Source organism: Diospyros lotus, chromosome 4, assembly GCF_014633365.1.
Source record: "Diospyros lotus cultivar Yz01 chromosome 4, ASM1463336v1, whole genome shotgun sequence".
Taxonomy (NCBI): Eukaryota; Viridiplantae; Streptophyta; class Magnoliopsida; order Ericales; family Ebenaceae; genus Diospyros; species Diospyros lotus.
In genome coordinates, this window is record NC_068341.1 from 17,796,187 (window position 1) to 17,810,482 (window position 14,296).

The following is a 14,296-nucleotide window of genomic DNA, read 5'->3' on the forward strand; positions in this document are numbered from 1 at the left end:
TTGTACGTGTCCTTGTCCTTGCCAATGCTTGTATATGTTAACCAATATATATAATATACTCGGGTGTGAATATATGTACATTTATTTTTATTTTTAGTATAATTATCTATTGAAGACTAGTGCTTGCCAAGTAATATAGCAAGTGAAGGTTGAGTGCAGTCACTTAAATTGGACAACTCATAATTAAGATCTAACTTAGTCAAATAAAAAAAGTAGCATTCAACAACCACCCTAACTTGACCAAGAACTCTAAAATTTGATATAAAAAATGAGTAAATATTTCCTTAATCTAAATGAATTAATACAAATATCCAATTAATATATATATATATATATCACTTGATAAGATGCGAATACAAATACAAATTTTAACTATATAACTTGACAAATAGTGATTAACTGTGTAAGTTAACAAGTAGGCTGCAAATGAGCTGCACGCAATCCATTGCCATTCCTACACTTGTCTTCCTTTGCTTTCATCTATGCATCAACTTCACCCTTCCATCAACATTTCCTAAATTAACATAAAACTAGTCATGTGACTTGCACGTGACAAAAAGAGGGCAGGGAGGACATAAAAGAGATTTGACATTTGACTGAATTGTATCAAAAGATGAGACAAGATCAGAACCAAAACTGCATGAACCCATCTCCCATCATGTCGTGTGAAATTTGGTGCTAGATGCATGCGGCAATAGCAGTTTTTGAATCTCTCCCTTTTGCTTGCAAGGTTTTGTTCTGTTTTTCTTACAACGTATTCACATTCAAAAGTAGGAATACAATCTTTATGAACTTCTAACATAAACTTATGATCCTCTAATTCTTCTCTTCAAAAGTGGGAATCAATTTGAGTGATAAATGAATTATACGATCATGAATCACGTCAGAAGGCAAAAATTTTCTAATCATATATAACTTGTGCTAGAAACAAATTGTGAAAGCACAGAATAAATTGATGTTACAAAAAACAAGAAATAACAATGCCAGGGTAAGAGAGATACTTTGTGTCAAGGACAAGTCATAAGCCCCTAGTCTCGTGCTCCTGAGTTCAACTTAATACGCCGCTCAGCGTAGGATGCTGGCAAAAGTGAGAAAACATTGACAGAGGTTAAGCAATTGGACGTGCACATAATAGCTCAACATAACTACAGGAGAAGAAGAAAAGAATTGAAGAAACATGCAGAAGTGGTTGACCACAGAAGAAGATGACTACAAATAGAAAAAGTAGAAGCCCATTCATTTACTTCAATAGTAGATCTCAGCAAGGTGAAGCAATACTAATCTTGGTTAAATGTTCGAAGAACTTAATAAGTGAAATTGCCTTCTCAAGTTGCACAGAAAGCAAAACACATCCAGAAAATACATTTTAGTTAGCAGAAGACTTGGTGATAATGATACTATGGGAAACTATAGAGACCAGATAGTTGTTAGTTATGTCTGCTGAATGCAAATTATTTAGCCAAAAAATACTTGTATTTAGAAAGGAAGGTGGGGAGCTCAAATAACCTCCCCCTTAGAGTTATTCCTGGCTTCATTGCTATTGAGTAATCTAGCTCAATGAAGATTGAAGGTAACACCTTAAGCCTATGTTTGGGAGAGAGGTGGGGTAAAGGATGGAACAGTACATAATGGAACGGGAAGTAAGGGCAAAGGAAGAAATGTAAAGTTTGTTATCTTTCCATTGTTTGGGAAGAATAAAATGTAAATGATTGTACTATAACTTTACCTTGTTTGGATAGAGAATGGAAAGATACGGAATGGTAAAAAAAAGAAAAAAGAGTTACAATTATACCTTTTCACTTCCAAATAAATAAGTGAAAAAATAACAAGGGTAAGATAGTAATAACAATAATTATACTTATCAATATATTTCCTTCCCCCTCCTTATACCCCCAAAATGGGGATGTAAGCAAATAAGGGTATTAAAGTGGATGGGAGGGTATCATGTACCTTCCCTTTCCCTCCCTTCCATTATGAAACACTCATCCAAACAAGAGAAAGGGTCTCCGTTCCCATCCCCTCCCCCTCTATACCCCTCATCCAAACAAAGCGTAAATATCCAGCAACAGCTTTTCCTACCCTTATGAGGCAATAGATGCAATAAAAACGATTCTCAACCACAAAAATAGAAAAATAGCAGCAACTCTTGCATGCACTAATTTAAGCAATACAATCATGCAGTACATATGAGGCATTCATAGCAGTTGTAAACTGTATGAAGGTCATGGACTCACGTTCAGTTGGCCGTGACATGAGAGGAACATGAGAAACTGCTACTTTGTTTCTTCTCTTCTCATTCAGCATGCTGTCATCTGAAAATTTTTAAGTGGTCTGAGTAAATATAGAACAAAGCAAGAAAATAGGCTCAACATAATGAAATGATATTGCTTAGTGCACCATTGTCTACGAGTGAACAGCTTAGCAGAGCCTCAAGAAAGATTGCAGCTTGAAGTTTGTAAGTTTGGCATTCCATCTTCAAGTGCTTATGCAAAGCTTGCCTTGCATCTATGTATAAAAATTCACCAAACAAATAGAAATATTCCATATAAAACACATAAATGGCTATTAAAGGATGTGCATCCTGCCAAAGATATGAAAAGGAATTTCCAGAAATAAACTGTAATTTGGACATAATGTAGGACAAATTAACAGTTAGAGCTGGAACTGAATGGTGTTTCTGATGCTAAGTACCTGACGAGCACATAAACCTGAGGCCTTCAAACTCGCAGGACTGGAGTACCAATGGAATCTCCGGCGCCATTATGTACTGAGGCTTTCTTGGTGTCCTCTCAATATCCAACAATGTATCAATTACCTGCAGATTCAAAAACCTGATCTGAGTTGATGACAAAGCATATAAGAAAAAAATTTGAAGATTACATGATGACCCCAATAAGCCTTCAAAAGAAGGTAACCATTCATTATATTTCATTAATGGGCCAATGATGGGTTTCTAAGGAAGGCCAGAGCCATCATCCAGTAGAACTATTTATCACCGTTACTGATACTGTCAACTTACAGAAGAGGATATGTTCTACACGTGTTATTCAACACTGAAAACAACATGAAACCAAATGGAGAACTTATCAGCCAACATTAAAGCTGTTCAGTCATCCTGTGTTAATTAGCTATGGGTTAAAGGTATCATCAAACAACATGATAATATACACATACATCCTCATAGATGTGATATGAAAAACCTTTCATAAGCCCAAGCCCAATCCCCGCCACCCCACCTCAAAATAAAATGTTTGTCTTTGCTTGAAAGATGGAAAGTCACGTCACACAATGCTTTATTCTATGATGTATAATCAATGGTCATCCAAGATGTACAGCTGCATCACTAGAAGATGAAATCAGATAATATATGTTTTTATGTGTATTTAGTTTATTAGATATAAATAACATATGCAGTCACATAAAAGAGATTTCAGACTAATCAATTGAAGACATTGATACGCACATTAGGGGATTCAAGACCTTGGCCAATCATAAAGAGTACAGCAACCATGCACCGAACCTGGTGCCATAGGAAAGCCGTACCTTTGATTTTTACTGCCCAAAGCTGATCGCTTTCAAGCCTGCAGATAATGAGAAATTTTGTTCATTTTTTTTTTTATTTTTTTGCTAGGTATAAGAAAGTTTATTTGATCTATACAAAAAAATGCCTGGAAACTTGTACCAGAATCCAGATAACACCTAGAGAGACGAACCTTTTTGATAGTAACAGTACATTCTCCTACTTGTTTTGAGAATGAATACTACAGTTTTAACCGATGGAAACAAGTAAAGATGATTATGTTTCATAAGTAGCACACAAATAACCTAGAAAGAGGACCTTAAAGAAATCTAGCACAAATTCTAGCACAACCATTTTTTTTACCTCTTCAATGCCAACTAAAATTTTCAAAACATGGGCAGAGGCCTTTTGAATGATGAGTGAATATAAAGAGAACTGTTCCATAATTCAGTCCACAATGGACAAGATTATATACTCTCCAAAAGAATCAAACCAAGAGAACAGCTTAAAGTTATAATATATGCTGGAAGTCTCTATCTTAAAATGCCTAATACTTGCAAAGTTTACCAAAAGTCCAACAAAGTTAACAAAGTAAGAGAATACCATAAAGATTTTGGAGAGGATGCTACTAAGAATTAAAGTGATCATCATTCCAAGTAATGAACAAGATGAAATCACTAATAACACTCATGAGCTATTGCTAGTTGCTATTCTCAACCTTTCAGTGCAAGGTATTATTTCAAATTGCATGATACGCCTCTTGTAGTTATGTACATTAGCTGCATCCATCTTGCAGAAGTTTCGGAAGTCATGCTCCCCAACAAATTTCTTACCTGCATTCTCCATTGTCTAGTAAAACATGTAGTAGATAAAATTTCAGCACGTCAGTAGTAGAGCAGGACCATATGGATTTCTTTTTATGTTAGAGGCATAAGGCCAAAAACACACCTCTATATTCAGATTTCCTCTCCAAAAGAAGTACTTGTATTCCCTGTTCAAGCAGCTAAACCTGAACTGGCAATAACAACAAGAAATGGGAGCCAATGACAATTTAATTTCACAACTAAAGCCTAAGAGAATGAATTACAAAACAAAAATATCCTTGAATAAGTTCATGGCCATTAAATATACGATTTTTCTAACAGTCATCACAAAGCAAATTTTCAAACAGAAAGGATGTGCAGAAACCATTAAGAGTTTTTCAATGGAACAAGTTGAGAAAGTACAACCGTTTGGCAAATGCAAAGTGGAAAGGTGTCATGACCCCTATAAGCCAATGTGAGCCCAACTAACTTGAGTAAGGGGTCCCACCATTGTCTGATTGGAGACTATCACTAAAAGGATTTGGTTTAATCCAGACGAGTATATCTCTGACAGTTAGAAAGAGTGAGAGTATTGTAATGAGTGGTATCATGTGTCCTCCGGTTTTGGAAATCATTTTGCAGTTGGAATGAGGAAATGCTACGTCAGTAGATACTCATAAAAGTTGTTGACTCAGCAAAAAGAAAAAAAGTTATTGATAGAAATTTTTTTGAAAAAATAAAAAATTTGGAGTCCATTAAATCTTTCCAAGGGGCTATTCCTAGGGATCTTACTAAAATTCCTTCTTCCCCTTAACTGCCTACTTTTCTTGTCAATCATTGAACCTGACTTGACTAATCCATTTCATGCTCACAACCTCCTCCTCCTCCTCCTCCGTTTGCTCATGAAGTCCTTTTCTATAATTTTTTTCAAATCACACCTCTACCCCTGTTACCAAAACATTAACAATCCATGTAAGTCTACCAGCCTTCCACCTAAAGTCACCCTAAATACTAGTCCCTTTCTCCACTGATTGTATTAGTTTTGTGCTCCATACTCATCCTACACCTGCTGGTCACAGCTCAACTAATTTGGATAATAGTTAAATGTAGATATGATGATGTTAGATCCACAAAGATCTGGCAATGCTTGAGAATTGATCTCTCTCGATTGGTAGAGATCTCAGTGAGAACGAGAAGAATTTCGTGAAGTGGGGGGAAAGAGAATTATGGAAATAGAGAGAGATAGAGAATGCAACAAGGATTGAGAAGGGAATTGAGAGGGAATCAAGATTTCATTCAAATTCTGGATGAAACCAATAGTAGGGTCGGCTACAATTTATAGCCTTCCCTCACATGCTACATCTCCCGCCCAAAATAACTGCCTAAGTATTTACAGTATGCCCCCCAAGTACATGACAAATACCCTCCTCTTGAGACATTTTTTGTCCTCAAGAAATGGTTAGGAGACTAGCAACTCTTGGAAACTGCTTAAGTAAGTCCGAGAGGTACTCTCAAGTGCTGTTGTCTGTAGGCATGTTGGATCACTGCACCAGCACCTGCATTATTGGGGCTCCATGTTGATAGATGACCCTGAGATCTACAATGGCAGCTGATTCTGGAGGCAATTCAGAGTCCAGGGGTCTTTGGGGTAACTGGGCACTGACTAGTTGGTTCCCTACTGACTTCTTTAACAACGATACATGAAACATCTGGTGGATTTGGGTTACCTCTGATATCTGCAATTTGCAGGCTACATTTCCCAATTTGGCCACAATGGAAAAGGGACCAAAGTATCTGGGACTTAACTAAGAGATAGGGCCAGGAGCTAAGGAACTGAGATGGGGTCCCTTTAGCTTCATGTAGAATGCCTCTCCCACATTGAATGTTCTCACTCCTTCCCTTGTCCGCCATTTGTTTCATCCGATTCTGGGCCATGGCTAAGTCCTTCTTTAGTTGCTGAAGGACATGCTGCCTCTGTTGCAGGTGTTCAGCCATCGCAACCACATTGATAGGGCCAGGTAAGGCTAGCAATAGGGGGGGTTGGTAGCCAAAGAGGGCGTCGAAGGGTGGCATTTTAATGGCACTGTGGTAGGTAGAGTTATACCACCACTATGCTACTAAAATCCACTTGTGCCAGCTTTTTGGGTGTATGAAACACAAGCACCTGAGGTAGGTTTTGAGGCATTGATTGACTCTCGGTTTACCCATCAGTTTGAGGATGATAGGGAGAAGAGAGGTTCAACTTAGCTCCCAAGGATTTCATTAGTGACTGCCATAGGAGGCTGCTGAAAACCTTGTCTCGGTCTGACACTATAGTCTTTGGCACCCCATGCACTTTCACCACTTGATCTAAGAAAACCCGAGCTACTTCATGTGTTGTGTAAGGGTGAGTAAGGCCCATAAAATACGCAAATTTGGAGAATCTGTCCACCACCACAAATATGCAGTCTTTCCCTTCTGACCTCGGAAGCCCTTCAATGAAGTCCATGGAAACACTCTCCCATGTTTGCCTTGGAGTATTCAGTGGTTGTAAAAGCCTTGGAGGTCACCGTCTCATATTTGCATCTCTTACACACATCACATGAAAGGACAAACTTCATCACCTCCCCTTTCAACTTAGGCCAGCTAAACATTTGCTTCACCTTGTGATAAGTATTTTGGACTCCTGAATGGCCACCGAAAGGGGATTAATGTAAGGCTTGTAGTATCCTCTTCCTCAGTTCTATGTTGTTTCCTATCACTAGCCTACCCTTGAATCTTATCACCCCATTTGACAGTGTATACCCCACCTTACTTGCAAGAGCAATTATCAGTTGCTCCAAGAGAGTCTTGGCCTACTTGTCCCTTTGTAACTATTGGCCATCTCCTAACAGCACTTCGGAACTAAAGTTGAGATGGCAATAGTTGTTGCCTCTTCTTGGCATCTAGACAGAACATTTGCCGCAATGTTCTCCTTTCCTTTCTTGTATTGGATTGCATAGTCCAAACCCATTAGTTTAGTCATCCCCTTCCTCTGCAAGTGGGTGTGAAGTTTCTGTTGTAGTAAAAACTTCAAACTCTTATGATTGGTTTTTATGATAAACTTATTTCCCTCAAGATAATGTCTCCATTTATCCACTGCAAAAATGATTGCTAACAACTACTTTTCATACACACTAAGGCCCATATGTTTTGGGGCTAAGGCCTAACTTATAAAGGCTAATGGTTTGCCTTCTTGCATGAGGGTTGCCCCTATGCCCATTCCATTAGCATCTGTCTCCACCACAAATGTCTTGCTAAAGTCAGGCACGCCAAGGATTGGGGCTTCACTCATAGCTCTCTTCAATGACTCGAAGGCGGCCTTTGCCTTATGATTGCACCCAAAGTTGTCTTTCTTCAATAAGTCTGTAAGTGGCCTACTTATGCCTCCATACCCCTTTACAAATCTTCTATAATAACTGATCAACCACAGAAAACCCCTTAGGGCCTTAACAATTGTTGGTCTAGGTCAGTTGTTCATGGCAGCCACTTTTTTGGGGTCTGTACTCAATCCTTGGCCCGATATGATATATCTCAAATATTCCACTTGGCTTTGTGTGAAGGCACACTTTGATCTCATAATATACAACTTGTTGAGCTTAAGAATTTCAAATGTAGTCCTCAAATGTTTTAGGTGGAGGTCAAAAGTTGGGCTATATATTAGAATATCATCAAAGAATACAAGAATGAAATCTTTGAGGTATGGCTCAAAAATCTAGTTCATTAGAGATTGAAAGGTGGCTGGGGCATTGGTTAAGCTAAAGGGCATGACAAGGAACTCATAGTGGGCCTGGTGAGTTCTAAATGCGGTTTTGGAAATGTCCATAAGATTCATCCAGATCTGGTGGTATTCGGATCTCAGGTCCAACTTAGAAAAAATAGTGGCATGTTTCAGTTCATCTAGCAGGTCATCAATGAGTGGGATGAGAAATTTGTTCTTGATGGTTATTTTGTTTAACTGGCAGTAATCAATACAAAATCACCAGGAACCATTTTTTTTTTTTACCAACAACACTAGGGATGCAAAAGGGTTGTGGCTAGGTCTTACGAGGGACTTGTGGAGCATCTCCTTAACCAATTTTCCGATCTTTGTTTTCTGGTTAGGAAGGTAGCAGTAGGCACGAGTGTTAACAGGTTCTGTGTGGGGCTTAAGGTTGATAGTGTGGTCAATGGCTTGGGTTGGGGGTAGAGATTGAGGCTCTACAAATAAATTCTCAAATTCAACTGGGAGTATATTAAGTAGATCAGAATGGTGTACCTTAGTGTGGGATTGTGGGGAACTTCTAATGGTTAACACGAACTCCCTTTCTATGCCCAGCTCTTCTTCTCCTTCCTCAATGGCTTGAACAGAGAATAACTGAGCCGCTTGGTTCATCTTGTGTTTGAATAGCTTTTGTAACCCTCTGCCCGTAATCATCTTGCATACCCCCACCTCCTTGCTGCCTCTTAGTGTCATCTTCCTTCTCTCCCTCTCAAAGGTCACCTCTATTTTGTTAAAGTCAAAGCAGATTGGGTTAACATTTTTCATCCAATCGGCCCCCAATACTACATCACATCCCCCTAATTTTAGTAGCCTCAAATCGGCCTTGAATCCCTCTCCTTGCATATCCTAACAGAACCCTGCACATGCAAACCTGCTCATCACCTTATTCCCATTGGCCACAATCACTATCAATGGCTGAGTGGGAATTAGGGAGCATTTCAACCTTCGAGCCATACCCTCATCTAAAAAACTGTGGGTACTCTCACTATCAATCAAGATCATTAGCTTACTCTCCTCCACTTGCCTTTCTACCTTAATTATCTTGCTGTTGGTGAGTCCTTTTAGAGCGTGTAGGGAAATCTCACCATTGTCTTCTTCTTCTTCTTGTGTGTGTGATGCTTCCCTTTCTTCCACCAAATCTGTTTCTTCCTCTTCTAATAACAGGAGTTGTTTCTTGCATTGATGGCCTATGTAATACTTGTCCTCACACTTGAAACAGAGGCCTGCCTATCTTCTCTATTCCATAGTCTTCCCTCCTTGGGGGTTGGGGGCTGGTTGTAACACAGAAGATTTTTATTTCTTTTCTTTCTGAGTTCAAATATGTAATATCCAATAACTTTAAATTGTGATATATACCAAGGATCTTTAAGTTCAGATATATGACGAAATAAGACATTTTCAAGGGGTTACGAAAGTCCTAAGACAAAAATTTAGTTTTTCAACTAGTGGCAAATTCGTAATTACTAGTCCGGGTAAAAGTGAAAATTTTGGAAAAACTTGGACACAAGTGTAATTTACGAAAACCCTAGGGTATTAACGTAATAAATCATTTCTCCAGGGGCAAAAGTGCAATTAAAAGATGGCCGGGGACCAACTTGCAAGGTCTAAGCGCAATTATCTAAAAAGTTTGGGCTAAAATGTAATATTGGTAAACTAGCCAAAAATATCATCCAAAAATATCAAGGATTGGCCAATCAACACCTTCCAAGTGTCCTTGTGAGGTGGAAGCATCTTATTGGGTATTTGAGGATAAGATCAACGACGATGTGGCACAATCCTATTGGTTCGAATTTCAAATAACTTTCAAATTCAACTTTGGATTTCAAATAGTTCTTCAATTCTACTTTGGATTCCAAACCTCCTTTAAATGTAGCTTAATACACATGTCAAGATTTGATTTAGGCAAGTGGCAAGGTAATTATTGTTGTGCTAGGTGGCGGGACACTTGGCAAAGAAAGATTGACTTGGAATTCCATAAATAAGCTTGAAATCTAACTTTTCAAACAATCTCAAAATTGTGTGAGCCAAATCCGTGCCACTTTGAGAGCACTTTTAGAGAGAAATAAGATCTTGAGTGTGAAAAGGAAGTTCTGTAAAAAGAAAGAGAGAAATTCGGTGAAAAATGAGGGAGAAAACGAAGAAGAGGCAAAGGCTTGACGAAAAGCAAACAGTCGCCAAAGAACTGCTGCAACAGTCATAAGCTTGGAGAGGTAAGTCTGATTTCTTTCCATAATCATATAGAGAATTGAAATAGGAGTCTGTAGGTTCAAACGGAAGTTGATTCGAAGTTAAAATGAGAGAGATATGGCAAAAATACGAAAGGGTGTCGAATCTACCTTTAGCGGGTGTAAATACGCACCATCTCTTCTTGGGGCGCGTGGAAGCCCTTTCTCCCACGAAATTTTCCATCTTATCTCCTATTTAGATTCCCTACAACCTTATGTAAAAATAATTTAAGTTTGTCTTATAAAAATCCATGTTTTCTGCAGAGAAACAAACCCATTTAAGGTGTGAAGGCCTTAAACCTTAAAAAAAATCTTGTTCAACCAAGTTGAGATAAGTACATTATGAACTATTTATGATATTTAAGCATGCCCATGAATTATGTTATGTGGTCCCTCATGTTATGTTATGTTCACAAAGTTTCAGGACCAGAGCTCGGTAGCGCTACGCACGAGGGTTCGTGCCCTCGTAGTTGGTGGAACCTCTCGTGTCTCCATATGATATGTTATGTCATGACTTGTTTAAATACATATGATGGTTCTCTTGTACTTACTGAGACTCGCATGAATCTCATCCCATAATTTTCCCCTCAGGTGATAGCGAATGAGGAGATTGGAAGACGGACATGGAACGTGGTGGCTTCTTCAAAAAGAATTTTAATAAATCTCAAATTTGTCTTTCTTTCCTTTATCGAAACAAGTTTTTCAAAGTTAAATGTTATGAGAAAGCTTGTTTAAAAGACTATTTTTGTGGTTTATGTTACGTTTTTTTGTCTTGACAAGATTCGGATATCCTTATCATCCCTTTATGAATGAAAAACCTCGCTTCCTTTAGCACTAAATTCTAATTTTGTAATCAATTAAAGCCATGGGATTATGAGGATGTTTTTGGAATTTTCATCTAAGATTCTCAAACAAAGTTCTAAACTTTGTATCTATACCTCTTATATATGTACCTATATATATATATATGTACCTATACCTCTTATTCTCCAAAAAGTATAAGAGTTATATTTATCAACATATATACGTATATATAAAAAAATATATATATATGAAGAAATATGACCGTCTGCCTTATGTTTATGTTCATGCAAGTTAAGGGTGTCACACTGGTAGTGCCAAATTCTTCATGGCCGGAGGTCCCCATCCCATTCCGTGGTATAACTCCTACCAAGCAGTGAATTCACTGGGACAACACTCTTATTCACTGCCCTCTACTTCTTCATCAGTGCTTCCACCGCCACCTCATGCAACTCACTGTCAGCAACGTGCTAAAGGGTTCGGGGTCTTAGCACCTTCACCAGGGGTCTCAATTCCTCATTCAAGCCACTTATAAAGCTTGAAACGAAATAAGCCTCGATTAAGAAGGGGTTGTGGTTGAGCATTAAGGCCTTCAACTCCTCAAACCTTAGTTGGTACTCCATCACCGTTCCAACTTGTTTGATTTTGTTAAATTCTTCAACCACGTTCGATAGCCCCAGATCCCCGAACCTTTCACATAATTCTTCTACAAAATCTCCCCACCTACAGAATTCCTAGACCTTGGACCACCCTTGGTACCAGGCGTCCCCTACATCGTTAAGGTATGTTGCTGCTATTGCCACCTTTTGCCTCTCGGCCACTCCATACCACTCAACCACCCTGTCTAGTGTTCTAAAAATCGACCTAGGCGGCACCGCCTATAGGTGCCGCCGAGGCGTTAGGCGGCCCCTGGTCGTTACGAATATAGGCTAATCGGCCTCCCTAGGCACCGATCCCATTAATCAATCATCAGCGACGCCTAGCCACCTGGGTCACCTAATTTTCAAAGGTTTTAAGTTAGGGTTTTTAAATTCTGAGAACCGACCAATCGTCGCCGCCGCCAATCGCCTTTTCAAAAGCTCTCTCTTGTCACCGCCGCCGCCGCCAGTCATCTCTCTTGGCCCTTGATTTCCCAATTTCCCTTGGCTCCTTGGCTGTCGCCACTAGTCATCTCTCTTGGCCCCTGATTTCCCGATTTCCCTTGGCGCCTTGGATGTCGTCACCAGTTGTCTCTCTTGCTGTTGGTTGTTCTTCCTCCGCCCTTTGGTATGCCATCACCCATCATCAGTTTATATATATATATAACATGAAATTACATACAAAAAAACTTAAAAAAAAAAAAACAGTCCGCCTAGGCCCTGCTTAGGTGTCCTAGGCGCTAGGCCCCAGTCTGGCACCCGACTAGCGCCTAACACGTTTTAGAACACTGAACCTGTCACATCTCTGAACCCACCAGCAGGGGTTCATCCCATCGAACAAGGGAATTTCCAATCACAGCATGAGTAAACCATGCGGATTGTGGCCTACTGGCACCTCCTGCCGCTGTTCCCATCTAGCCTCCCCTGGCTCCCCTTGATCTTCTCCTCCTACCGAAGTCTCAATGGTCCTTTGATTCCTTCCTCTTCCTAGCATAATTGGATTCGTTCTACCTTGCCCTAGCAGAATCGGCTCTGTCCTCTCTCAAGAGGGAAAATCAGGTGGAATGCTAACCCGATGCTGCCTTGCAAACATCACCATAAATCCTTGTAACTCCTCTCTGATCTGCGTTACTGCCACATCCAACTTCCTATCTAGGGCGATGATCGCCTCATGGTTCCTATCGAATCCCAACTCCAATTGGTCTACCCTTGCCCGCAAGTCCACCATCGAGGATCCGCATTGCTACACTTGAGCCTCCAATCCCTTCATTCGCGTGCCTTCGGCCATTGTTGTCTCCCTCGTTCACAAGTCCAAGAAATGCTTCAGCAAGTGAAAAGAGAGCTGGATCCTTTTTTAATTACAATTTTCCAGTATCACAGACACAAACTTCTTTATAAAATTAAAATAAACTAACTACACATCATATAAGCTGGAGTGATCCAACAAAATTTTCTTAATGGGAACCATAAGAATTAATTCATATCCACCAATGAGTGTAGATCCATTTATTTATAATAAATAATAATAATTATTATATTAAGAAACATTCCAAAATAAAGGAGATGAACCTGCATGATACAGTGATGCTGTTGCTAATCATCAGAAATTACATCAGTCTATTCAATTATTCTAGGGGTAATAACAAGAAATTGTTTATACAGCCCAAATAGATGAGAGCTAAAAGAGACAACAGACAAATATTATGTGCATGATATAGAAGAGAGTTAATTGTTGCCTAGCTGCTAGTATTGGAGAAAGTTTGAATAGCAAGCCAAGAAAATAAGTAGACACGATTAAATCAACCAAGAATAGACAAATAAATAATACATTTTAGTTACATTTTAGTTACATTTATTGAACAGAACTTGGTAGGAAACTCTTCGGTATGATATGGATTAAAATGTCTTTGCAAAAGATATGGCTATAAATAGAGATAATCGGCAAGTTAAAATCTGTGCAGCCAGCCTCACCTAGTGGGAGTAAAGCTTGATATGTTACTGTTGTTTTTTATCAATATCTTCATATTAGATTAGTCATACTTTTTATGTATTTTTAGTGATTTTTCCTTTTTTGCTTATCGTGTACATAAGCATTACTAACATAATATAAAAAGAATATTATCTTTTACCTATCTGTTTCTTAGTTTTTTTCTAATTGTTGTATCCATACCCATATCCGCAAATGTACTGTTGCTTCTTTGTGTGTTACCCTTTAACATTCTAGAAGCTAAAGGTGTAATTCTTGGTGAAGTAATTTGATACAAGTCAAACTACAAAACATCCTCAGGCTTTCAAGGGTCAAAGCACTTGCATGATAGGTTGTATGGTGGGGAAGTCAAGATGAATTTAAAAGAAACCTTTCTTCTTAGTCATCAGGCCAAAAGAAAATAGGATAACCTCAAAAACCATATTTTGATGAAGCTGTATGGTAATTCAAGTGAAAATTTCGAACAACTTTATCACCTTCAACTGATGTGATTTACATGTTATCCAGCCAATTCTCAAATTCCTTCACCTTTATCTGGAAT

At 38.9% G+C, this 14,296-nt stretch overlaps 1 protein-coding gene across 2 annotated transcripts in view; it reads right to left on the reverse strand.

Annotated features, from left to right (window-relative positions):
- LOC127799479 (uncharacterized) overlaps positions 1 to 14,296 on the reverse strand; it is a 49,049-nt gene that overhangs the window by 1,380 nt on the left and 33,373 nt on the right. The window contains exons 9-16 of one of the 2 annotated variants that reach the window (XM_052333541.1): positions 4,469 to 4,529; positions 4,239 to 4,369; positions 3,464 to 3,581; positions 2,692 to 2,815; positions 2,398 to 2,505; positions 2,235 to 2,312; positions 1,002 to 1,078; positions 352 to 514 (exon numbers count right to left, since the gene is read on the reverse strand). In XM_052333541.1, coding sequence (XP_052189501.1) covers positions 1,029 to 1,078; positions 2,235 to 2,312; positions 2,398 to 2,505; positions 2,692 to 2,815; positions 3,464 to 3,581; positions 4,239 to 4,369; positions 4,469 to 4,529 — 670 coding nt within the window. In that variant the 3' untranslated portion in view covers positions 352 to 514; positions 1,002 to 1,028. Of the gene's footprint in view, positions 1 to 351; positions 515 to 1,001; positions 1,079 to 2,234; positions 2,313 to 2,397; positions 2,506 to 2,691; positions 2,816 to 3,463; positions 3,582 to 4,238; positions 4,370 to 4,468; positions 4,530 to 14,296 lie in introns of those variants that run through there. The other variant, XM_052333542.1, reaches the window with a different exon arrangement.